The sequence below is a fragment of the Macrosteles quadrilineatus genome, unplaced genomic scaffold (assembly GCF_028750875.1).
Source record: "Macrosteles quadrilineatus isolate MER2022 unplaced genomic scaffold, UCM_ALF_1.0 Scaffold_5__1_contigs__length_97177068, whole genome shotgun sequence".
NCBI lineage: Eukaryota > Metazoa > Arthropoda > Insecta > Hemiptera > Cicadellidae > Macrosteles > Macrosteles quadrilineatus.
The window spans coordinates 17,012,859-17,037,637 of NW_026542598.1; the positions used below are offsets into that span (position 1 = coordinate 17,012,859).

Sequence of the window (24,779 nt, forward strand, 5' to 3'; positions counted from 1 at the left end):
TGGTCTGGATGGTTAGCATAATTTACGATCTTGTAGGCAATACTTGTAAAGATAGATTAAAAACCTTTGTCTAAACTGTGGCAACGACGAAATTAGGTTAATTGCTTCCCTAGTTTTTGATGGGCGTTTACTTTTATTATTATTTATTGCTGTCCTTATGATATTTTATGTTTATTTTTTTATATTTAGATAAAAATGTACTTACTGTTTAAGTTTTAGTCTATCAAACGTGAAAATGTATCAAATTTTCACTGGAAATATTTCAACAAACACTAATTGCGTCGAAACTAATTCTACCTTAAAGACAGTTTGAACATTTTAAAATCAAATGTTACATTTAATGAATAGAATTCTCATAATTTAACAAGGTTACAAGTTTTAAACTTAATGTCCCAATATCATCTTTAATCCCTCCACTGAAAGACACAATAATGTTTTCTGCCACGTATATAGAATATATGTTATAAAAATCTAAATGGTACTTGACCCATTATAATATTCATCAATAATTATTTATGTTTGCATATTTTTTTTTAATTTCTCAATTAGATGGTTATTGTCTATAATGGATGCATGTAACTGTCGTGTAACTTGTTGAGCGGAGCGAAGCGAAGCTCTTATACTACACTCCTGCTTTTGTTTTACAAATACTCCTCCTGAACGGCTGAAGCGATCTGCACCAAATTTAGCACAATCATAGTAACCGACCATGGGAAGGTATAAATCTGAAATGGTACAAATCGGTCCACAGGGCTTTTCTCTACGTGAATTCAAACTTTTGAAAATTTAACATGGGCCTTATTATGTGTTAATTGGTTGCCATGACATTATTTGCGAGATAACAATAAAAATGTAAACAAGTAATGTAAAAATGTAAGTAAATGTAAAAAATGTAAGTCGCATCATATGTTAGTCAACGAATCATGTAAATAGCACATTACAAATACCGTACAGAGAAAAAGGGAAGAACAATCGGATTAATGCCATTGAGCATAATTTACTACAAAATGAAAAACCAATAATTATGTTCGCCTGAATGAGGCTGGCCTACACGATTGAGTTTGGATACTGCAAGTAGACTTTCCATTTATGTGAACTACTGAAATAGACGTACCATTCAATCGTGCAGACTTTGCAATAACAATTCTAATAATGAGAACCAAATATACCACTGAGTTTAGATACTGCTGGTAGACTTCCCATTAACGTGAACCAGGCGTACCATTGACTTTGGATCCTGCAAGTAGACAATTCATTTACGTGAACCAAATGTACCATTGAATTTGGATACTGCAAGTAAAAAAAGATTTGAAAGTTGAAAAATGATTTGATATGATTTGAGAAACAATTCGTTTACGTGAGCCCGACGTATCATTGACTAAAGATACTGCAAATAAACGCTCCATTTATGTGAATGAAATGAACCATTGCTTTGGATCCTGCAAGTAGTCAATTATTTACGTGAACCAAAAATGAGCCATTCGGTTTGGATACCGCAAGTAATTCGTTTACGTGAACCTGGCGTATCATTGACTTTGAATACTGCAAATAGACATTTCATTTAAGTGAACCAGGTGTACCACTTTGGATCATGCAAAAAGGCATTTTATTTATGTAAACCAAATGTAGACATTTAATATATGAGAACCAGATGAGACATAGACTTTGTTCCTGCAAGTAGACCATTCGTTTACGTGAACCAGACTTAGGCTATATTTGACTTAGAATACTGCAAATAGACATTCCATTTAAGTGAACCAAATAATACCATTAACATTGGGTACTGCAAGTATTTAATCTTATTTACATATAAGTATTGGATTAATATGCTAGCGGCCCTCAATATTGCAAGCAGACAACTGCATTGTACACCTAGTTAAAAAAGGTTATTGATTTTCTTTTAATAATCATTGTAACATAGTCCTTTTAAAATGCATGTAAGTGGGAGGTAAGTAAAGCAAGGGTTAGGCATACGTATAGCACAAGAATAAATAATAATACAGATAACGTGTGAGTGGACGCGAACCCAATATATTGCTGCCTTGGATTCACAGGCCATCACTAAATTTAATGAGAATTCTGAAAAAATGGCTTATTTTATTAAGGCTACAGCCACACGGGGGTTTTTTCACGCAAGAACGCAGCGTGAAAAAACGCAAGATATATGAGCAGTATTAAATGTAATGGGGCCACACGCAGTGTGTTTTCCCGCATTAGCGGTCGCCTATTTGTTTCAAAGCTACTCTAATTTTTCGCGTGTTTTCACGCTGCGTTTGTGCGTGAAAAAAACGCCCGTGTGGCCGCAGCCTAAAAGAAGTCAAAAATCGTTAAGGGATGACATTAAAACGAAAAAGATCGAATAAACAGTAGCCGAAATGTAACGATTTTTAGCTGTGAAATAAGGCAAAATGAGGTGCAACCTAACTCCTTAGCCTTATTTTACCTCATTTTTGACAAAAATAATTGTAAAATGTCAGTTGCGTTTCATACGATGCTTTTGAACGTGTTTTCTTTTGATAGGAAATTTTAAATGTGATATGAAAGTATTCTTGGCTTTTTCCATAAAATAAAAGATTTTTGTAATTTAAACTCCTAATATTATAAATATAACATTTTAAAACCTTAAAAACACGGACAGTCGCGACTTGCTCTCAACTGGTGCCGTATCACGTGTTTCGTTACCGTCTGGTCGACCAGTGTTAATATGTGCAGTTTCGTGTTTATGTTATTTATTTACAATACACTTTTGACGAACTCCCCCATGAGGAATATCTAATGACTACTGCTTGACATTCTCCTGACCCGAAGATGTGCTTCTGTAGCACGAAACAGCTGTAGTCACTAAGAACTTAAGAGGATCGTTTTGGACAGTAACAAGGTAATTTCAACCACTATACGTTAAACTTACAGTTGGACCAAGAAAGTTGTTTTTTTCCAAATGAGTCCTTTCTACCTCAACATAGGTTCATCCCATGTTTCTCAAAGTTTGGTCTAAACTATCCAAAGATAAAAGTGTTTATGTAAAATGTCCACAATATATCTGTTTAGTAAGCGATTTTGGAAAAAAGTTTAACCGTAATTTTCTCCCTATTTTGCCACAAAGAATCACTACGTAAATTATTATGTCCCCACCGTTTATGGACAACCTATATAAATAGTAGTTTGTACTTTCACAGCTGGCCAATAGTGTTATTACCATGGTAATCATCTCTCAATGAGGTTTAACCATGTTTTTCTCGTGACCTCAATGGTCTAGTCGAGCTGTTATGATTGTGATTACCACAAGTTTAACAAGGAAAACGCGTTGGAAACTGTCCACATGAAATTACTATTTAATGCTAATAAGTAATGCATTTTTGCATACATCACCTCATATTATAGATAATAGTTTCTTTATAAAATGTAAAATCAATTTAGACCCACGCAAGTTGTATAAAGCTTGTAGGCCCTACATAGCAGCAAAATATGCATGTCAATGTGTTTGCATTTTGAATTAGTGATTAAGGAACTGTTCCAGTCAGCTGTTCTCGTTAGAACCTTCCTTTGAATTTCCTCAAATCTTACTTTGATTCGCCAAATACAATAATGAACATGTCATAATCAACTCTTCTGGACTAATCACTGTCTCAAACGTAATTAAAACTTTTATTTTTAAAAGCTCGACATTATTTTTAGTCCCGAAGATGGATGAATAGTGAAAGTTTGTGTCCTGTTCTATAAAATGTATTTATGCTAACTTTGTCAACTTTGTAAGTATATATAGTAAGTTACAGAATAAAAATTAAAACTTCAATTTTATGAGACTTAATATTTATTGTGCTTAAATCGAATTTAGAGAGGAAATTACGTAAATGATTTACGTTAAACTTGGCTCCACAAACATCATTTGACGTACTGGTGTGATTGAAGAAATGAGCAATGGAAATATATTATTTCGTATCTCATGTTATTTTTAAAATGTAACGAAGAAAGAAGAGTTATCATTTAGAAACAAACTTCACTCCAACCAGAGTTGCTAGATCATGTAACACTCGATATTCTTATTTTATTGAAGATCTTTATTTATTGGTTTGTTTTGCTCGTTGGTCGTTTGCTCTATGTAAATGTGTACGCTTATCTCTTTAACTTGTTGCCCATAGGTTTCATAAAACCTTTTTCATATTCACTCTAACATTAAGTAGAAAACACAACAAAATTATAAATTTGTACATATTTATATATTTATATTTTATTTGGAAGATGAAATATTCATTATCATGCTCGTCAATGCATATCTATAAATTAATTAAGCATTTGAAGTAGACAAAAAAATTAAATCTGGCCAGATTTAATTTAATCTCCTGGCATGATAGTTATCCCTAAGAAACCCAGATGCTCAGCAATGTGACTTGTTTTCCGCCTTAAATACATTTACCGACCATCTTCCGTGAAGTGGCTGGTCTGCCAACATGGAGGCCACGTTCAGGTTGTTGACATGCTACATGACACAAAGAATATGTGCCAGGAGCCTTACTTTTTTAGTAATTTCTTATTTGAGACGAAATTTCAAAGCGTAGGATATGTGTTGAGCGATAAATGATGGGGGAAAAGTTACTCTTATAGTAGACCCAAAATTTAAAATGATCTACCCGAAAGCCTCAATTCAGTTATATCCAAAACAATAATTAAGTTAAATAAAATGTAGTGGTTAGTTTAGTATGGTATATTATATTATATTATAGGTTAGGCTATGTGATATTTAATAATTTCTCGAAGCTAATGCACAGTATGGATCACTAGCTTAACAAAGTTATTTTATTTATAATTTGTTTATTTATCTTAAAAAATACTAAACTAAAAACGCACATAATTCTTTAAGGTTTGTTTAAGCTCTTGGGAATGAATTTGCAATGCCCGTGAATGAGAGAGAAGAGTAATATTCATTCTGATAGCCCCTGGACTACGTATATATGACGTTATAGGGTTACGTCCGTCAGTAGTTACAAATTGCGTCTAACTTAAATTATTATTCAATGCTTACATGTTTGTCATGGTCGGACATCGTTACAGTACATATAAAATACTGTGTACCACGGGACACAGAAACATCAAAATTTACGTCTTGACGTTTTGGACATGAAGATCCGACGATTTTGCATTGGAACAAAACATGTCAGCTTTGAATAATAATTGAAGTTAGACACCATTTTGCACTATTGACCTCCGTAAGCCAAGATTATAGGGAGAAAACACGAGAAGAGAAGAGGCGATGATGACAAGCTATGACTCATCAATTACTCCTTCCGTAACGGTTTTCAAAAAGTCGTGGAGACTATTTTTAAAAGTCGGATATTGTGCCAAAGAGGCAAGTTTATTCACGGGAAAGCTCCCACGCTTAACTTATGTGGATTAACAAGTCCCAGATGTTTTGCCTTGACTGTAAACATATTCAGGAGAAAATAAAGAAAAAAAATAAGATGCAAGATGTCTTTGTAAAACTCATATTGTAGCTTTCAAGGCTTGTGGACAAAGGTTACTTTTAATACTTTATTTTTATCTACATGTATAGTATGTATGGTTTGTATGTGTAGTAGGCCATAGAAAAATATACATAGTATTTACATAATAAGATGTTAATGTTTTTATTACCCATACAAGTTTTCAATTACTTTCCATTTTTGCCATCGACGTAGTTTTTAGGGGTATAAAAGGTCCATCTATTAAATTAATAGAAGTACATATAGTAAAATTATCTTGTTCATTTTATTTTTATTTTTATTAATTAGTTTTAACTGTGCAATTACCTGAAACACTCAAGTTTTTCAAATGAAACCAAAATTGTATGGCTCAAAATTAACTCAGTATCAAATGTAAATAACATTTACAAGAACAATGGCAATGAACTCTAACAGGTTAGAAAATGATAATTTTTGTGCACAGCATCGTTTTGAATCCTCCAAATAAAAGATGGAATAACGTCTTCCGCCGCCTACAGAGAGTGTGGTAGATATCATCAGATTCACTCATGAGGCAAATTAAACTTCCACTTTAAATCTAGAGTCACATATCCTCTAATTTCGTTTAATAAATACTGAGCGAATATTACCACAAATGCTTTGTATGAATTAATTCCTTATTTGACAAGCATTAATCATTAATCAATGCTTTAAATGATTTCCAAGGAAATATTAAGGGTAAATTTATTGATATGTCTTATTACTTACACATATTATAGTTCATACAATGATTTAAATTATCTATAAAACTTTCAAGAATTTAACATAGAATTTAGTGACATACCTAAATATTCCAAAATAATCTTATCCGTAGACTGTATAATATATTATAACAATTTTCAAAATGTCAAAACTAAATGGTTTGGCATTTTTACTTTACATCCTTAGTGGTGCTTTATGACTGAAGGTACAAAGTTAAAATAAAGTTATGGCATATTAAAATGTGATGCATTTAAAGACGCCACGGGTGCCAAATATACAAGGGAATGCACTCAACGACCTATGCCAACTTTGCATCATGAATGCTTAGCAAACAGTTTATTGCTTTGTGTTACTAGCAATCTTCCCTTTATAGAAAACTGTAAAAAATAAAAAGTATCTTAGTACAACAGATTATTAGAATTGCTACATCTGGAGGCATTACAAGCTACTTAAAATGATGTTATATAGTTTTATAAAGTAATTTAGTGTTTTCTAAAAAAATCTTACTGCTTTAAAGAAAAAAATATATACTAAATTTATTATGTATAACGAATTGTGTGGCAAGCTCTTATTTTGCACCAGGTATTTATTTACATACTATAGTTTGTTACTGACTTAATTCAACAAAAAGACTTCTTGTTAGCTAAAAAAAAGTGTGCTAATATTTTCTAACTGTGGGCCTTTTCTAATAATATCAGCGTTCTAGTAAATGTTATCCAACACTATAAATTGCTTCATCTCAGAAGCCTTACACCAGAAGGAAGCCGGAACTACTTTATATGACTTATACCTCTGATATTTTCTAGATTTAAAAAATAGCTCTGTGGTTAGAAACGATATATAATAGCGGATCGCTTTGGATTGTTTATAAATAAAAGTTATGACATGCATATGCATTAGGAAGTTTCTGTAATTCATTAGAACTCTACACTGATTGTGAATTATTTAATGATTTGCTCATGATTAATTTGTTTGTAATTCACAAATATTTCTTTTTTGTTACAGGTGAGCAGATTTTTATTTGACCATCAACCTCCTCATTGTAATTTGTAAGTAATTATATCTAACCATCTTGCATTCGTATGAAACCTACTAATAACATACTTACACAAGAAAACAGTACTCTTGTAATAATTAGTTATAAATTGTCTTCGTTAATTGTATAAAGAATCGGCTGAAATGTAAACGTTGCGGTTTCCGACGCATAATTATGTGACATCTGCACAAATTATCACCAGATTTAGCACTATCGAATTATCGGTTAACCTGGATATTTATGATGCCATCGCTTGTTATTGGCGTGCCAGTTAACGATGTTCGCGTTTGACGATTAACACTCAATTACAACCATCCAGTGGTATTCTGGTGTTTTTACACAAATATTTGTTTAACATCCTCCTACATTTTCCAAACTATTCAAATTTTATTATAGCTGTTTAAAATAGTTTGGCTTACATATATTTTTAAGTGATCCTTTTCAAATCTAAAGGTTGCTTGTCCTGAAATCGATACAAATGAACCAACGGACTAAGCTACCAAATGTAATTCCGATGCTTAAAAAATGCATTAACAACAGCTCATCATTTGATATTAAGAAGACTAAAAGGGGGATTTGTTACTGAATGAAAAAAAATAAATCGGCCTTTGGGAAAAAAACCTTAATATAATATTTATAATAACATATACATTGCAGACATCGGCATCATTATTTCATTTAATAATGCTCCTGTGAAAATTTAACGTAGAATGTCTTTTCCTACCACTGAGTGGAAATCACACTCCCACACCTGCAAACAGTATAAAAAAAAATTATTTGCACTTTACATTCCAGCTTGCTAAATAGTTTTTGATAATAAAGTACGTTGCTTTATCTGGTTCGGCCATACATTTTTAGACGTATTTTGTTCTCCTAATACACAAATAGATATGTATGTTCACCATTAGAACACATTCAAATTATTGTTTAATATTAAACCATCATTCAAATCGTTATAACGATACAATCAACTGATTTGATCAAAATACGAAGGTGAGTTTAGTCTCATGAAGCTTATTTATATAAATTAATTCCTCCTGAATAAAAAAAAATAATTATCACATATAGCTACGAAGCAATTTAAGAACGAATGTTTCACACATGACTATGAATCATCCGATGACCTTTGAAAGAACTTTCAGCCTGGTACGGTGGTGTAACCCTAGTTACAGTTATTATCACTATTAGGTAGGGCTGGGCGCCTAATTTGACGTAACCGACGTCCGTAGTCCAAACGTACAATTGGGTCGCCATTATGTAAAATCGTGATTGTATTGCATACGACTCTGATTATTTAAATGATTGTAGATTACGGGCTGTATTAGAATCCTTCCTACACCAACTATTGTTATTTGAGTTAGCCATATGATTGTTTGTATTTATTAAATGAAAAACATGGAATTTTTTTCTGGAAGTTACAATATGCAAGAAAGTTAAAAAGACAGATTAAGATGTATGATGAAATAGTAAGGAAGTTATTAATATACTCCTAGTTAAATAAAAAAAAAAAAAAAAAAACTATTAGGCAAGGATAAAAAAGGTTAGTGGAATAAAAAAAAATATGCCAATGATAAGTGAAGATTTATATGTTTTGAAGACAAAATTCTATTTAAATATAAATGCAATAAATTTCCACTGATTTTAATGTTTTGTCCACAGCTTTTTATTTAAAAAATTTACTGATTCTTTAACGCCGAAACATCCCTACGAGTAGATATACCAAGTGGTGATTATATATAGTTTGTTATTTGTGTTTGTGTACAAACAAAATATCAATACTCAATAACAATATTTAAGCCCGAATGCCAATAAATAAAATTATCACATCAGAACTTCTCGTATGTGTTTTAACCCTGTCAAAGCTACCAGAGCCAAACGCCTTTCAGCAAATGTGACAAGTTTTAACTCTTCCACGTGCGTCAAACAAACGTTGTACTCTGTAACACTCAAAGTCGTAGATACATGTTTGGGGAAACAGGCGATAAAACATGAGTGGAATGAGAGAGTGCAAGTATAAATAACCGTTGAAGAAGCCACCTGACGCGGACATGGTACTGAAATATCTTGGAGTATCCCACTCCAGTGGGGCGTAACCTCGCGGCTCAGTCAACATTGCGACTGGAGTACTCCAGGGTGTTGTCTTAGGTCCATTGTTGTTTTTAGTGTCGTACCAAAAAATACTCTATGCAGTTTTTACAAAGTTTTCATTGTAGTTTTTCTTTTCTATTATGTACGTTTCCGGTACTGTATGTATAGATTAATATTAATTTATGGCTTCAAAAATCATATTTCCTTGTAAAATCTTTTTCGATGTAGTATAACTACAAAGATTTATAACCGTATCGTTTCATTGCTCGGAATGTTTTGAGACTTGTAAAATGCAAAGTTTGAAAGTTCCGCAGAGACATAAAGTGCACAGTTTCGACTCGGAGTCGGACTCAGACAGTGGAGAGTCAATAAGTTTCGGCGCGACGAGATTTTTCCCTCCTGTGTACCTCTTACCGTACACTCAAGGCACGGCACCCAGAAGACATTCTTGGATTTGTGGGTGAGAGATTTGTATTGTGTGCTTGTTTAGAAAATACATGTTGGTGCTACGTAGGATTTGAAATAAATAAGATTCCCAGGTATTGAATTTCAATCAGGGCAGTATTTGAAATATTTCATGAAAGGAGGATTTCAATAAATTATACAATTATTCATGTACCACTTATATATAACAGTTTTTTCCTTATTTTGTGCTTAAAAGTAAGCTCCCTTCAGGCATAATAACCTCTGTTTAATGTGAGAAAAGATTCATAAAACAATATTTTATTTATAAAATAATTGTACAAATTGGTAAATTGAAACATCTTTTACTTATAAAAAAAAATTATGTCCCCAGAAAGAGTCAAAATATTCTTCAAAAGCCATCACGTACTTGTAATAGAGGGGTTTGAGTAGCATATATATGCATAGACTTGCATAGGTTGTTGTAGGTAGCATAGCAAACTTGTTGCTATTCTCAACATGGACAGAGAACACTGATTAATAGTGTTAAGGCAGTTAAAACAAAATATTAATGCTCTTTCATTTATCGAGTACTCTAATTATGTTTTATTATTTTTTTATTGATTGAATTGAAAATGTTGCATTTCTTTTCGTGCCAAATGTTTAAGACTCAATATTTATTTTAGAAGGCAAAAACTGTGTCAACCAAACAGACGGTTGTTATCAGCCATTGTTTCAAAGTGCTATGTTTTTGGATTTACATATTTATCTTATTGTTGAATAAAGCACTTTTTCGTTTAATTTCAGATGTTAAGGCTCGTTCAGCGAAGGATATTGTGATGTTTGCACAGAAATAGCGATTACAAATAAACCTAAAAGTGTATTTACCATATCACGAAATAATATTATCGATTTACAATCAAGACGAAGAAGTAACAGGACACAATAGGGTACTGTTTTTTTTATCAGTGACACGTCTAAAATTTTCATATTTTAAACATCGATACGAACTTAAGTTATAAACAAAAAATATGTATAAATAATAACTACATACCTTGTTAATTGTGTATTTTTAAGCAGTGTGTAAGACTTAACATGCTATAACACTAGGAGTGGCCGTGGTTGTTTATTGCCCTGAGGGACTTTGACCAACACCCGTTTAATCTACGTACAATCGCCTGCAGGCTTTGCCGGACCTGCCTGGCTAGAGCGAACCCTGACATTTAAACCAATCACAGTGATTACACCTCATAAAAACAAGCCACTTATTTAGTGATGAATGAATAGTGCTATTGCATTTAAACTGGTAAGACTTAAATTGACAGCTTTTTCAAAAAATATATTTTCTCAATTCAACAATTTCCTATTAAAGTTAATGTTATATTTACAACAATGAAGTAGAATGATAATTTTAAATTGAAGTTATTGTGTTCGTGGGATGAGATGATCAAACTCTTACTTTCTGTAGCCAAACTTGAAGGTATGTGATTTTTGAGTTAGCTGCCACAAAAAAATCACATACGGTACTCGTAAGAAAGCAAATATTTTTATGATACATCGAATACATATGCCAACTAGGTTTTGAAAGTTACATTATATATATATAATACGTATATATATAATGTTTATGATTACAAATGAGTAAAACTGTCAGTTAATTTAATGTTTTCTTTACAGTTATATGATTAGTTTTCAAAATATTTTTGAAAGCTACCTGAAATGCCTTAAGGTTTATTTTCGTTTATCAACACCATTGTGTAACAATATTTGCCACAACATACTTATTTTGGCATATCTTTCCTTAGGTTTTTTTACTTATATAGCTTTAAGATTGTCGACAACGATTAGTTAGTTGATTACAAAGACTTGCCATCATTATTCTAATAATATTAAATAAGATTTCTCAAATAAATTTTCACTAGTGGGTGGACAGAGTAAAGTAAATTGTAAATTTATGCCGACGCGAAGAAAAGCATATTCGTGTAAGAAATTTCATTTACCCCAGGCAGAGTTGAGCTCAATTTCGCATCGTTCAACTTCGTTATGCGTCGGCGTGTTTACAAATTCCCGTCTTGATCTCCCCATGAGCCCAATCTGTGCATGATACCAAGTTAAAGCTACGGTAGTAAATGTTGTGAATCAATTTGCAATGAAACTTTGTTAAGTAAGATCTCAGTATTTAAAAAATATTCGAGATGTTTTCATATTCTTTGTCAATTTAAATAGAATGCATACCTTTCAGTATGTTTTTCATTTAAATGATTAAGGAAAAAGGTTGTTTTTTATACAACCTACACCTCATATAACAAAATATTTGGCTTTTTGCGTACATTTTTGTACATTTACACCTAATTTTACTTAATTTTCTTTACTGTGATAAAATCCTGTTAAAGTATGTTTTGTTAACGGTATTATATACACTGTGGTTGGACATTTGTAAAACCAATACGATGTCGAGATGCATGTACGATATTATCTAAATCATTCTGTATTGAGCTTAAATTTCACAAACAAGTTTATTTTACAGCTTTTTTATTAATAAATCTATCACTCAGTACATTATGTTGTAAAACCCATATTTATAGAGCACCTAAGTTTTCACCGGTTAGCATTTTTACGTGAAACATTACTTTTATTTCAGCAAATGAATGTTGGACTAACCCAAAACATTTAAAACCATCAAATCAATTTCCTCAAGATGTTTTGCTCTGAAATTGCAACTGGAAGAAATTAGTCGGGCGAAACCTGTCAACGTCGGAGCCTTCTGGGTGACAAACCGTAACATCATTAATTTTCTTTTCTATAAGTGATTTTCCAAAACCCTCCGCGAGTATTTTGGGCCAGTCCCCGTGGTCAGGTGGGGGCAGCTTCATTCACAACGCTCTCCAAGCCTTGTTAGTCACCTTTTTGCTCTCCGTCGTGCGGCCGCGAGTTCTATTACGTGCATAGTGTGATAGCGTATTTCATCTGGTGTTCATAACCCCAAACTGATAAAATCTTTACCGAACCCAGCTGTAATTGGTTCAGTTTTAGAACACGTGAGTGATGTGTAGAAGTGACAGGGGGTATTGTGTAGCTAAACATAAATTTAATTTCAAAAATTACTATGTGCAATATTTTTGATGTAACACTAAAGAATGGTAACTGATTACCGAATTAATGAATTAATTTTGTAAATATCCATTGACGTGATCTTGAGCATCTGTTTTAATTGTAATACATCGTTATCGTTAAGGAGTACGTAATGTACATTTTTATGCACGAATAATCTAGGAGCCATAAAATATTTTACTCATAATATTTAAACAGAATCGATTGGCAGAAGTATTCTACGCCAAAGCAGACCAGAAATTAAATAACATCAGTTTGTAGATAACAGTCTTCATCTAGTTTGTTAACTGTGGATAGTAAAAGAAATACAATTAGAATAAATAGATAATGGAAGACACTTAAACGACACAGTAAATGGAATTTTGAAAAGTAAGGATACTGAGACAATACCAATAAGTATAAAAGGACAAAGCAATAAAAGAGCATTTAACTGACATCGATTTATTAAATATTGAATTACTTTGGAGAGTAATTCAAGTTAGTAAGAGAGCAGTAAGTGATACGAAGAAAGATAGGAAAGGATACGTGAAGGAAATTGTAGAGGGTAATTCATTGCAAACGAGTTATTTTTTTGACCCACGATGAGCCATTTGCAAGTACCAGTGCTGCCTCTTCACCCCCTAGAGCCAGACTCAGATTCTGACAGTGGTAGTAACGCTTCTACCCTGAGTCCACTGTCCCGGCTCATCCACCCCTCTCTGCTACTGGCCGCCCCTACTGGACGTCGCCGACACTCCTGGATATGCGGGTGAGTTTGATACAAATCTATCAACAGATAGTTATTTTGAATTTCCATAGGAGTGAATTGGGGTTAGAATTATGTGATCATACACACACTTGGCTAAAAATAAAAACGTCTTATGGGATTTATTTATTGGTAAACAGTTAATGTGTAACAATAAATGACAATAAGTGCATTATTTACGTGTACAGATTGTTTAACACAAGCTCTTTAAAAGGGTTAGAAAATGCTCTATTACTATTACATTCACAGAGTTCCTTTGGAATATTAGTTCAACTAGTTCATCCAAGGTAGGAGTAGAAGAGTTAACTTTTTGTTTTCAAACAAACTTTTAGACCAATATTTTTTGGGCAACTTTATCATATCATACCTTGGGCTTATTACAGTAGTATGGCCAACATATGATTGTTTTTTTTTTTTTTTTTTTTTAGGTTAGTTTGATTAGACACACATGATAGAAAGCGTGTGAGGTGAACACGAATGAACTATTAATGTTGAATGAATAAAATGAAAGATTTGTGACAAAGATTTAAAAATTGTCTTAGGATCAAACAAGTAATTTTCTGATTGTTAGGCGAGGCCTATATCCATTAGGCTTCCCAGCTCTACAGGATGACTCATCTTTTGGTACTTTACAGGACATTCTGTAATCAATATATCGTGTGAACTTACTTACATTTGAATGATTATAAACAAGTTTGTTTCTCCGTTGTTCCCTCAATTAAAATGTTAGTGCTATGTTATTAGTAGGTTTTTTTTGTCTTATTGTTTAATAGTTCTTAAAAATAAGAATTTAGAGTTAGTCAATTGTATTAAATTACACTGCAAGACTAATAGTATTAACTGCTTTGATTAGTATTCCCTATGCTTTATATATATAATAAATCAGGAGTAAATTTAAATGGTATAGTGGCAAATACCAAAAGCCCAATTATCAAAATTTTACATAAACGATATATTTTCAATTGATTGAATTGTATAGACCTATTGTAGTTTATGATTGCCTTGTCATGAAATTGGGCTTTAGTCACATTAATTATGAAGGAAAAGTACAAATCCTTTGTTCGAAATAGTCAAGACAATACTGGACAATAGATGTGTTCCGGGTATATTCCACTTAATACGAATCAAGTGGTATTTTGATTACAGGAAACATATTTTAAATAAACTATGTTGATCAAAGAAAAACGAAAGCTTCTTAAAATAAATCGATAAATTAATTCTAGAAGAGTTGCACAGAAATAGAAGTTACTATTTACAGATCGTCTGTAAATCTTATCTAAGGTCGAATGAGCTTTAGGAAGCTGTCTTTCATTCATCGCGGAATCCACGCGGGTCTATGTATTTTGCTCGCCATCTGTTTATTTCAACTGTTTTATATTTCCTTATTGCATTCCTCTTTGTAAACATACGAAATTGCATGTATTCGGGGTTTTTAGTTTCAAGCTCCGATCGTTATTGTTTCGGTATAATGGTTTTACATGCTTTTATACTATTTATTGCATAATACAGGTCGAGATAAAAGTATTTTATTGTATTTCTTAGCTTAAAACAGGGTTTTTCTAATTCTCCTTTAACACATTTTCATCTCAAATTACCTTTTTCTCTACAATTATTTGGTACTACACACTCTTGCTGCGTAATATGTCAAAACATGAGCTTATTTTTCTATCTATACCCTGTACTTATTATTTAATTTTTTTTGCTAATTTTATAGTCTAATATTTTAGCCCTGGTTTCCATTATTTGTGCAAAAAGCGTCTTACACGTAAATTAGGTAACAACCATGTCTATCAAATCATACCATAAGCAGAAACATTCTCATTTATCTTACACTGAAACGTCTAATCTAACTTTTGAAATGCTATAAGCATTTGGGGGTAACGCTTAGCAAATTACGTGGGATGTAGGGTATTAGTGTTTCCTCAATGGTTGAATAAAGTGTATAAATAGGTTAGAGTGTCCAGGCAGTACAATTTGTCATGTTTAGCCAGAAATACTCCATGGCTGAGTAAATTTTCCCAAATTCCACCTAATGCTGGCCATCATTCACTCTTCAGATGTGGGACGCCCCATTGACTAACTATGTTGTTTTTTTGCGAAACACATTTCCCTATTGTTGGTAAACAATACACATAAAAACAAGTTGTTCTGATGTAATTTTTACAACGCAATTCAAGGAACAAAATATATAACGAAACCACATATTTACAAGAGTTGGCATCGAATAACAAATGAGCAAACAAAAAGGTATGCGTTAGCAAAAACAAAATAGTTTTATAGTTACTATAGACATTTATTTATTTAAGATAGATTTGGAAACTAAATGGTAAAAACTGCAAGTGTCCAAACAAGGTCTATAATATTATCATGGAAAATGTAATAATGCAATTTATCAAGTGCAATATTGATAAACATGAAAAAACATATGTTTTAGGAATTACTTTATATGTTTATGGTACTGACCCGTATCAGTCATATCCCTTCTATTTTACTGAAATAGTAAACAAATGTAATTACGAAATCTTGACTAGAGAATTCTTAATGCTCCATAATTTTGGACTTTAACATGCATTTAGTTAACGTGATCACAGGCTTACGACATTAATGTTAAATTATAATTGGAGGGAATATACTAGTATCTTTAATGAAAAAATAACGTTTTGTTTAAGCATTAGTTGTTCTTTTGGTTGTGACAGCATTTATGTATTTAAAAAAACCTTAAAAACTTTTAACTACTTTTTTACAAAGATTAAAATGTTGATTATTGTATAAACTGAACAGTGAACATACTTTTAAAGGTTTTTAAATTATCAAAAGTTAGAACTGAACTAGGTATAGTATTATATTTATCAAAATTATACTGAAATCAACAGTATTCATACGATAAATAGAAATTTTTAATAACAGAACATTTGACTGACGGGTTGGCAGTAGCCTACATATAAGAAAATAAAGAATAAAGTTAAATGCTGTTGACGTCATTTTTTTACTTTGTATGAAATATTCTTTTTTATCTACAGTTTACTACAGACTAACATCGTGCGGCTTTTGAAGCTTGATGGAAACTATAATTTGAATACTTGAAAAATATCTATTAGTATGTACCTACACAAACTAGAAAGCCATTTTACTGTGTGCCCTCTTAAATTACTTCAGCTGATACCCATATCAGGTTTTCTATTATTTACGAAATCGATTATGCATTCCCCACAGTACAGCTAGTTGCTCTATGCAGTCACACCTACTACTCTATGGCCTGAGGCACATGCAGTGTTACAGCTGATCGCGCCAGTTCCCGCGCAGGCGCGCCAGTATTAACAATGCTTGTGTTTAGTAGGCGGAGTGTGCGACCCGATTACTCTACCTTGTTTATTCGATATGTTACATCACCCAGATCTGTCAGCCAGGACTGCCTCTGGCGGCTGCAAACCGGAATAGCTAATTTGTTTCGATTTAATGTACATCTCGAGATTTAATCAAGATACCGATTAATTTATTACACAACATAGTGTAATTGCCTCGAGGAATTCACACTGCAACACATTCTTTCAAACGCGTATGTGCTTATTAAATTTGATATGGTTCTATCGGTGGAATAAGGATATTTCAGTAATGTTTACAATAATGGGCATATATATTAACATTTACTAGAGAAAGCTTTGAAAAACTGATTGTTTCGGTAATAGAAAATGTGTGGTGACTATTGACTGACTTTAGAACAAAGTGAATTTTACTGTCTTAAGTAAATAATTCTCACTTAAAAAATATTCTCTCAAAATCATTGGCTTGTGTTTTGCTTGAAACTACTTAAAGTGGAAAAAAAGGATCGATAGTTTTTTTTTATATCATGTGTCTTTCAATATCATGTGGTTTGGTATAAATTTTCAAAAATGATTGGTGTCATATTTCCTTTCAAGCAACACGTAAACAAGCATTTATAACATAAATATTGTAATTCCTACTAATAAACTTAACAAAAAAAATACCATAACCTTTTAATTTTCTAAATAGCGACGTTATGAAAAAAGAAGCCCTTGACCTATTTTGACGTTTAAATAATTTATAAAACAGATCACTGTTCTATATATATTACACGGGTAAAAGAGGTTTAGATTGATACAATATTCAAACTATCTACCATTACAAAGTTTTGTAAGAGAAATATTTAACTATTCGAACTTATTGAGTTTAATTTCACTGGCTAGCCACGACATACATTGTCTGGTTTTGAAAGAGGCCATAAATATGTTTGTTTTAACATAGGGGGGTTTAAAATAATACATACTGTACTTTTATGCGTTAAATAGTAGAACCTACACTGAGATAAATATTAAAAGTAGACAGTATGTTCCATCAGTTTAGTTCACTACCTAAGGACTTAACTTGTTGGAATTTTGAAATAGTATCCTTCAAGATAAGACTCTTTTCTTGTTAGTAGGGTCTTAGGTGGATCGTCATGAACGTCGTTCTGTTTGTGATTCACAAGGGGATCATTTCGAAGAACTAAAGACCGGATTCCATGCCTTGTACTCTCCCTTTCTCGTCCCCTGGGGATCCTTAACAGAGGAAAGTCCATTACTTAGTTTAGAGATTATAAAACTCTCTTTACAAAAAATGGAAATGTATATTTATATTATAAATATATGTTTGACCTAATAAAAGCTGTACCAGTATTTCATGATTATTTGTCCGCCAAATTTATTAAGGATTAAAGTAACATTTATTGATAGGGATTTTCAAGCCAAGAAACATTTTTTGTACACCAGCAGCAACTCTTTAGGAACGGTGTGCGGGTGGTTGTACCTGTAAATAATAGAAATGTGTTTAGTATGGACTTAGTTTTCTTCAGAATTGTTTAATTATTTGTACCTCATTGCTCTTATGTATTTGATAAAATATGAATATTGGATATTGCTTTGAAAAAATACCTGCCTTTCATTTTACGAGGTAATTTAATAATTCTTTAACAGGCAATTTTACTTAGGTAGAAATTTGGAATTATTTTTATTGAAAACATGTATACTAAATCGGCCTACTAAATTGAAAAAGCTAACTAAATAGGCCTGAAAATTCATTTATTACCTCAAAGTTGTCAAAAACTGTTTTATTTCAATATAAGTAATATTACATAATTTAACTGGTCACTTAATTTACGTCAAATCCCTTCAAGTATCATACAATGGTTTTAAAATGTGTACTATAATATACAATGTTTTTCTTTGTAAACGAAGATATATAAACCAATTGGTTCTGTAATCAAAGGGCTCAATTGGATCCCGCTTCGTTAACCCTGCGTTCCCTTTCCCTTATAAAAAAGGTTACTTGTAATGCTTCTTCGAAATAGTTTATTTTTATTTTCATAGAAACCTTGTTGGAGACTGACACAATGTGGCTATATTATTTTTTTTATGAATTATTGGATACCCCCTTTGTTAATGAGATTTTTACCCGATTATTATACCTATATAATAATAATAAGGTTACTATTTGTGTGGTACATTAACACAAGGCGATAAAATGTTTTCCAAATGTACGTAGCTTCTCATTTAAGAAACCATAGCACACTCTTTATTCTTTTGTGCTACATTAATGCTTTCTTGTTATGAAAAAAAACTATACAGTTTTTTTACTGAGCAAAAAAGCATTCGGTATGATGTAGATAAAACTGTAATATTAGTACAGAGAACGTTTATAAAGAATGTTCAGGGATTTTTAGAGGTTCGGGATGGCAATAATCTTCAGCCCAGTGCCATTTAAAATACATACACATATTCACACACACAATACGTTGATAAACTGTCTCCCCCCCACAAATAGTTTTAAGAATGTATAAAATATTCAATAGGCCTATTGATAAATTTGGATTTTTATTTATTTTTTATGTAATCTAGAGCTCTCAAAAAAGTACACAAAATTAAAATAAGATCTCTATAATTCTCTAGTGTTTAATTACAGTAATCAATCATCTTTGAACTAGAACTTAATGATAATAATTCTTATTTGAGTTTTACTGTTAAGGAAAGATGTTTATCCAAGTACTTAGTATCAAAATTCTCAACCTTCAGGGTTGTCTAAATACCTTCAAACGTTGCCAAATAATGGACGGAAATATCTGCACCTGTTGACAAAACCACTTCAGTGTACACCGGTTCTCGTCAAACGGTGTCAGGAATATTTTATATGTTTTAAAGTATTTGTAGTTCGACGATGAAACTGTTACCAAATTAAAATATAGAGGTGTGTATATAATTAATTGTTGGTACAAACGCATTCCAATTTACCATGGCCAGATTGTTGGTATAATGTTGACGAGCAGTCTACATAACCAAGCAAAAATATGTATTTTATGTTATTATTTATTATTTATGTCATTTTTACTTAAGGTGTAAAAAATAACAGTTTCGATCATAATTTGAACCAATTATGGATCAATTTGTATTTCCCCCTTTTTGATTTTATTTTGAAGACTCTATGTAAATAACTGAAAACACTAATTATCAAATACTTGTTTCTGACAAGGCCCAAGTTTTTTTATGTTTATTCACGGACCATTTTCTTAAGTTTGACTTAATGATCCTGGCGCAAACTTTGACCAATCACCATTAGTTATTTGTTATCCTTGTGAGCACTTCCGAGCCTTTTAAATGTCGGAGTGTAGTTGGTTTGAAGAGAGAGTATTGAATACCTGATTCGTCTATGCGTTTAAAAGCTTGAATAATTAAGGAAAATTAATTTAAAATGTATAAAAAAGTCGGATAAGCATTGAACATTACTTACACAATGCTTTCGTCAATTTTAATCCAGATTTGCCTTACTTTAGTAAGTCATATTTGTATTTAACAACCTTTGTATCATTATGTAAATTATATTATAATCAGGTTTTACACTTATCTAACAAGTAATGACCACATCAACATAATGGCAACATGTTAATTAGGTAACCTTCCCTCATTCCCAATTTAACAGTGGCATTAACGGGCTCTTGACATTTCTAGAAGGTCAAGGATATCTTATAGTAGATTTCACGTGCAAATTTGTTGTTGGGTCCCGCTGAACCAAATACAGCTCATTATGTCATATATTAATATTATGTCAGTTATGACAATCCAAAACCAGGTAAAAATTGAATCACTCAATAATGGCTGGACATGTTAAAAACTAAACTTACCAGGATTAATTTGACACAGTGAGCGTGTTACTTAACAAACAAATGTCAATTTGATAATGACTCTACAATTACAGTCATTATCAAATTGAAATTCGCTCACTGTTTGTAGAAATAATCCTGGTAAGTTAAATTTTAATATGTTAAGCCATTATTGCGTAATTCAATTACGAAGTTTGCATAAGGCCCGATCTCAAAATGCTTCGCTTGCTCCTCTCAATTATGAATATTGAACAGTAATGGTAAAATATATTACTTTTTTATCGAGACGCGTCTGTCCCCGTGGTTAGAGGCGGCTGGATTCCCAATCAGGTAGGTTTAAATATTACCAATCGTTATTTGCCTTATCTATGTGATAATTAGTTGGTCCTCTGGTTATGGACAACCTTTAGTGAACCTGTCATAAAATGCTAGTAGGGAAAGTCTCCTTGAAGAAAAAAAAAATCTTCAGGTCTATTATAAATATATTTGGCAAATTAACTGTTTAGGTATGACATATTAGCTACAAGCTAAACAATTACTAATATACAATTATGACAAATTTGTTTAAATAGTACATTAGTTTTGACAATATTTGTATATGTATTTTAAAGTTGTATTTAGATGTATTTAAGATGTATTACAAACGTCACATAACAATTATACGTTTGAGTTAAAATGCATTACTCAAATATTTTATACGTTTATTATTTATTTCATCTTTGTAATAAAACTATTTACAAACATTTTACAATTTAAAATTTTATTTGTTGGAAACTCAAGCTGAATACCGGAGTGTTTAAGACTCATCTCAATAAAATACTTATGACATAAAATATGACGTAAAATAATTATGACGTAAATATGACATAAAAACCTTATGACAAATGACCAAAAGATACTTATTTTAAAAGTTCCACAAGATAAAGTGTTTGCAGGTTGTTTTTCACGCCACTTCAGGTAGCATTATTGTTAAATGGGTCTATCGGCAATGAATTATTGGTTTGTTTGCCTTATTCTTAAGGTTTAGAAAAACTCAAAGTTTTAAGCAGATTTTTAAATTTTTATTTACATATAGTTTGCTTTATTCTTAGGTTTTAGAAAAAACTCAAACTTTTAAGCAGTTTATTTTTATTTTTATTTAAATATATAGTTCCAAAAGTTTTTTAAATATTTTTTTACACAAGAATTAAATTTACTTTTCAGTAAGTCAAGTAAAGTAAATATTTCAAATGATTAGTGTATCATGTAGGCCTACTTGATGATTACTTTACTAACACTGTTTTAAATACTATGTAAGCCATTGTCATAATTTAAACGTAAATTTCAAGCTGAAACGCATTTGATAGTATACTCGTAATTAGTTTGTTATTTATAGTTTGTTATTTATAGTTGTTATTTATATTTTTATGTCTTGTTATTGAAGTCTTGTTTTCCAGTTTTTTTTTCACTACTTTTGTACTGGCCTGTGATTTTTTTCTGCTTCTTCTGTATGTAAAATTATTGTATTTTTCATGTAAAAATGGTGCAACCGTTTACAAATAAATAAATAAAGATGATAAAAATATTAGAATCTTTAGTTTTGTATGGGCATAGTTTTACAATACAATGAAAACTATTTTTAAACTAATACTTTGGCTGTTTTACAAACAAAATGAGTTAACATTGTAAAAAATCCAATTTTGAAGATCGTGTACGTTGATTATTGAACAAATAGTGTTATTACAGTAATAGTTTGTAATGCACCTAGTAAGGATGCACTACCGTCAAACTTCGCCCTCTTGCAACGTGAGACGGTTTCAGTGGCGTCGCCGATTATAATTATCAGTGGCAAATCTGATAACAAGTTTCCTTGTTAACAACTTTTCCTTTGTCTTCTCAAGTATATCCAGTGAACCCTTTGACAATAGAAAAGAGGATCATGTTTAATGTTTCGTTTATACAAAGTGCAACAACTTCAGGTCAGAAACGAAACGTTTAATACCTAAGCACAATTTATTTTTCTTACTAATTTTAATTACTCTATTATAGTTTTCATGGTCCGTATATAGTTGTTTGTGTAGTCGTTATGGTTAGTCTTAAATGACTGATTTTTAATACATGATCATCAATGTATTGATGATCATCTCCCTCTTATCCAACCTAAAAGATTTTAGGTATATGCTTAATGTATGCAAAGTTAGCACATAGTTTAGAACAGCTAATTAGCACAACTGTAATCAGTAATGGAGACAATTGTACAAATTTTTAAAATCTATAAACAAGTGTATAGGGGTGAGTGTAAAGTTAATATTCTTCTATAGAATTATAATTAATATACCAATATTAAAATTAAAACCAATAAATGTTTCCGGAGATTAATTTTTCGGAACTAACAGGTGTCAGCCTTTAAAACTTTAGTCTACGTCATGATGATCTGTCATTTACCTTTCATTAGAATAACTACAGAAAATTTATAATAACTTAGTTTCACTTAGAATAACTAAATTTACGGACTCATTTATAAATATTTGATACGGTTTTATTCTAAAAAATCCACCATTACAGTATCTTTAATTAAATTTGTATTTGATACTTTCATAATGCATACTAGTAGTTAGTTACATAAGTTTTGGAACAAAATCATTAGTTCCTGTTCACAGATTTCTCAGCCGTCACATGGATTAAAGTTTACAAAAGTAATAACACACTGTCCGGCGAGTGCCAATTTGAGGCTGCAGAGGTGTGTGTTATTAATGTGGACCAAAAATATCGCGTTTGCGACAGTTTGAAGTGAAAATAACCGTTTGGCAAGCAGGACTAGTGGCGTGGACCTGTGGTTCAGTAGTGGACGGTGCGCGTCCCGGCTTGTGTTGTGAGTGTGAACAGTGACAACTTACCACGTGGTGCTGACAAGTGCAGCTTGTAACTGCAGTGGTGTTTATGTTTAGTTTTCTCCACGATTTAAACTTTGTTATCTTAGTGTAACGCTTAAATTTGCATTTATTTATACACAATGACGACATACATTTAGATTTTTTGTGTAGACTAATTCTTCCTATTGGTTACATACACGTTTCACAATGGTTATAATTAAACATAATACTTATAAGTAGTTAATGAATGAAACCGAATGCTTGACATTAAGCTTTGAAGTGAGATTCGGGAAAGTGATGGTGAGCCGTTGTAGTTTTGCATGATAAGATTCACCGAGTTTACAGTGAGGAGTAGGTACAGCCGGACGATCATGTCCATGGAGACGGATGGGGATGAGGTGGAGATGGAGCTAGTGTCCTCAACCAGGTCCAGAGTACGACGACCAGACCGTCGCAAAAGAGGGTGGACTGTGGTCACCGGTAGAGAAATACGGTGAGACTTTTTATGCAAAACCTTTGGGTTAAGGAAAACTTCTTTGAACAGTGTCCAGATTCTCAGACAACATCTGTGTCTTTGTCAAACAGTTAAATAATCCTGATTATGGTTGAATTTCATTGATTTATACTGTAACTTGTGAATGGGTCACGGATTCAGTAGGTGATAAGATTACGTGCATTCGCTGACTTGTGTGCTACTGAAGTCTTCCACCTTACAATCATTCCTGAGAGTTTATTGGGGTGGATGCGTTTTAATCACAAGTTTCCTAGTCAGTTTTAAAACGCGTTGGTTTATATACCTCCGCAGTAAATCAGACGGATTTTCCCGGAGATCAGACTGCACCTTGATCAAATCTTGATTTACAGTGGTATCATTCCAACACCTTAAATACTACATAATCTATTCAGAAGCTACCTTTAGGTATTTAATTTGGGTTACTAATAAGTATGGGTGATTGGGTTATTATTAGGAGTGATTGGCACCCCAAGAACTGTCTCCAGCTATTGAGAGGGGTTAGAATATTAGTATAGCAGACTGGTGTATTTATTGTAAACATGTTCTGTGAGTAGGAAGATAATTCAGTTATCTTAGCTATTAATTCCAAGTACGGAAAGTAAATAAAAGAAAGTCTTATGACACTTAAAACATATATTTACGCCTATACTGTTACTCACAAGACGGTAAATATACAAAAAAGATGGT

General features: G+C 32.0%; 1 protein-coding gene across 4 annotated transcripts in view; it reads left to right on the forward strand.

Moving 5' to 3' along the window:
• The window catches only part of LOC128994290 (cAMP-specific 3',5'-cyclic phosphodiesterase), a 721,667-nt gene that overhangs the window by 250,160 nt on the left and 446,728 nt on the right, over positions 1-24,779 (forward strand). The window contains exon 1 of one of the 4 annotated variants that reach the window (XM_054418723.1): positions 13,500-13,582. The exons of 2 other annotated variants lie outside the window; for them this stretch is intronic. Coding sequence is in view for 1 of the 2 variants with exons in the window: in XM_054418714.1 (XP_054274689.1) it covers positions 23,950-24,071 (122 nt within the window). In the remaining variant the exon portion in view is untranslated. Of the gene's footprint in view, positions 1-13,499; positions 13,583-23,934; positions 24,072-24,779 lie in introns of those variants that run through there. One more of the 4 variants, XM_054418714.1, reaches the window with a different exon arrangement.